Source organism: Emiliania huxleyi, assembly GCF_000372725.1.
Source record: "Emiliania huxleyi CCMP1516 chromosome Unknown EMIHUscaffold_147, whole genome shotgun sequence".
Taxonomy (NCBI): domain Eukaryota; phylum Haptophyta; order Isochrysidales; family Noelaerhabdaceae; genus Emiliania; species Emiliania huxleyi.
The window spans coordinates 307,610-310,616 of record NW_005201123.1 but is presented as its reverse complement, the minus strand read 5'-3'; the positions used below and the strand labels follow the sequence as shown (position 1 = coordinate 310,616).

The following is a 3,007-nucleotide window of genomic DNA, read 5'->3' as shown; positions in this document are numbered from 1 at the left end:
GAGTCTGAGAGCTGGTCTGGGGCAAAATCTGAGGCAAAATTGAGGAAATCGACAAAATACCCAGGCGGTCGCAGGGTAAGTTCCATCCAGGTATACACGTGTTCTCCGCAAAATTCCCGGCATTTTGCCGATTTGGCCTAAAATTTGGCTGATTTTGGGCCCAAACCAGCCTCAGACTCGGCTCAGCGCCCAAAATTTGACGATTTCCACGGAGTTTTCCCGGGAAAATAGAGAGGAAAAGAGAGGGTGTTGTAGAGAAAAAAGGAAAGGAAAACAGACGGGGTGCGAGAGGCAAACCTGCTCTAGCCCAAGGGCTCTCTCGGCTACGGACGGCCTAGACGGGACCGGCCCCAGCTTCGGGCTGAGGTAGTGGTAGAACAAGCTGCCGAGCCCGAAGGAGGTGGGCGTGGGGTGGTCCTCACCCCGGCGGCCCGCGCACGCACGCCGTCTGAGCCTAGCGCAGCGCGAACTCGCTCTGAGCCTAGCGCAGCGCGAGATTTGCGCAGCTACCAGGCCGGGCAACCCTTTTAAAAAGTTTTCAATTCTCACGAAAGGATTTTTTCAGGCGCCGTTCACGTAAACGCACAACCCCGGGCGCCGTTCACATAGTGTCAAATCCTCCCAATGTCCGCTGACTGCTCACCCAGCCAGTGCGTGCGCCTTGCGCTCGGTCCCACAGAGACCGGTGGGCGGCCGTGCAACGACGGCGTGTACGCCGTGGGCGTGCGTGGCGTGAGGCTGTCACCTTGCGCCGCCGCTGACGCGTCCTATGCGGCTGAGTTCGCACCGCTGGGCCAAGGCAGAGTCTACCGGGCGCGCGCCGCGGACGCGGACCCAGTGCACCCGTGGCGCTACCTGTGGCACTCGAGCGCCGCTGCCGGTGGCTGGGTTCTGGGTGCGCGCCGTAACCTTCTTTTCTCCACCGTCTGCCCCCCACACATCCGTAACAGGCGTGGATGCTCCGGCTGCCGCAGGCGCCGCCCCGCCCTCCTCCGACGCCGTCCCACTCCACTTCTCCATCGCCGACGCGGGCGGGGGCGTTGGCCTGCCGCTGGGGAGCTGGCACTGGGAGCGGAGCTGCGCGGCGTGCCTCGGCCCCTCGCCAAAGCCAGAGACGGCCCTCCTCTCGCTGGCCTGCGCGCCCTGCTCTCCGCCCGTCACCGAGCCGCCGCCAGCGGGAGGGGGCGTGCCGGGCGCATCTTCCCTCTCCGTCGTCCGCGTCTCCTGCACCTCCATCGACTTCAGCTGGCGGCCGCCGCTGCCGCCACTGTGGCCACTCGACGCGCCGCCTCCCTCAGAGTACGTCTTGCGGGGGGTCGCGACCGCCACCGAGGCGGGCGCCCCGGCGTCGACCGAGATGGCCGAGGTGCGGTCGGCGGGCCTCTCTGCGCGCGTGAGCGGCCTGCAGCCGGGGTGGACCTACTCCCTTCGCGTGGCTCCGCGCGGCGCGAGCGGCGTTGGCGGTCGGGCGACCGCCTCCCGCCCCCTCTCCATCACCACCACGCGGGTTCGCGATTCTTTTGTGCGAGGGAAAGGCGCGAGGCGGGACGCAGGAGCAGCTCACCGCCCTGCGTCTCCCCCCTCCGCAGGTGCGGGCCGAGCCTCCCGACGAGTGGCCAATCGAGGCGCGCGCCGAGGGCTTCGACGCGAGCCGGTACGGCGTGGGTTCGCCCCTCGCCGCCGCCGAGTCCGCCGCGCCGTTCGACGCGTGCAGCACCGCGCAGTTCTCGATCCCCGCACCGCCAACTTGCGCCGGCGACGCCGCATCTCTGCTGTGCCGCCGCGCCGCCGCGTCGGGCGCTTGGGAGCAGGACATGTGGGCGTGGGGCGCTTGTGCCGCGACGCGCCGGGTCTCGTCGGGCGGCGCTGCATCGAGGCACACGTGGCTGGTTGGCGGGCTGCGGCCGCTGCAGTCAGTGACCGTCCGTTCGCGGCTCACCTTTCGAGAGCCTGCCCTCCCCGAGGGTGGGGGCGGGGGAGGGGACGGGGGCGCGGCGGGAGTGCCGCACGCCAAGCAGACGCGCTGGGGTGCACAGGTGGGTCCGAGCCTCGCCGGCTGGCCCGCGCCGTCGGTACTCGCGCCACCGCGCGCGCGCGCGCTCTCCTCCGCCTCCTTCGAGGTCCTGCCGCCCAGCGACCCCTTCCCGCGCTGCCGCGCCGCCGCGGCCGCGCCGGTGAGGTGGCGGGTCGAGGTGGACGATGGCGCCAGCGGAGAGCCAGAGGGCCGCTGGCGGGCGGTGCCGGCTACGGCGCACCGCGGCGACGGTTCCACTACTGGCCCGCTCGGAGGCGGCGGAACCACGCTCGAGCTGGACGTCACGCTGCGTTGCCCGCCGCCCCGCGGCTGCGGCTTCCGCCTCGTGCCGCTGAATGTGGAGGGCGTGAGCACGGCTGGCGCCGCCGCGCGCGCGGTGTCGGCGCGTCTGCCTGCCCCGTCGGGCGCGACGGCGGTGTGGATCGAGTTGTGGCTCGTCGAGACGGCGGCGCTGCCTGTCGGGGCGCCTTCGCACCCCTCCGGCGGCAGCGCCGCGTTGCTCGCCCGGCACGCTTGCCTTGCCGCGGAGCTTGCCGCGGCGCTGCGATTGCTGCCCGCCGCGCCGCTGCTGGCAGAGTGTGAGGCGGACCCGGCGTCGGTGGCGGGAGTCGCCGCCTCGGCGGGGGTTCGCGTGCTCGAGTCGCGATTGCGAGGCACCGCTCTCGTCGTCGAGCTCCCGCGGGCTGCCGGCGCGCAGGCGCTGGCTGCGGGCCTCGAGGCTGCCGTCGGGGGAGGATGGAGGGCGGATGGCAGTCGCTCCAGCCGCGAGCACCGCTCCGTCGCCGTCGCGTTGCTCTCTGGTGCCATCGCCCCTCTGCTCAACGCGAGCCGCGGCGTGCTGCGCTGCGTCGCCCCGGGCTGCAGCACCGATGACGCGTGGGCACAAATGACGCCGGGCGTCGTCGCGCTCGCGGCGCGGCGGTCGCCAGACGAGCAAGGCTTCGACTGTAGACATATGCAGACGGTGAGGCA

The 3,007-nt window shown here is 71.2% G+C and overlaps 1 protein-coding gene across 1 annotated transcript in view; it reads left to right on the top strand.

Moving 5' to 3' along the window:
* Positions 1-624: 624 nt before the first annotated feature.
* EMIHUDRAFT_111210 (hypothetical protein) overlaps positions 625-3,007 on the top strand; it is a gene marked incomplete at both ends in the record, with an annotated part of 4,481 nt that continues 2,098 nt past the window's right edge. Inside the window, 3 exons of the mRNA XM_005787048.1 lie at positions 625-895; positions 975-1,507; positions 1,590-2,999. Of these exons, the coding sequence (XP_005787105.1) occupies positions 625-895; positions 975-1,507; positions 1,590-2,999 (2,214 nt within the window). The remainder of the gene's footprint in view (positions 896-974; positions 1,508-1,589; positions 3,000-3,007) is intronic.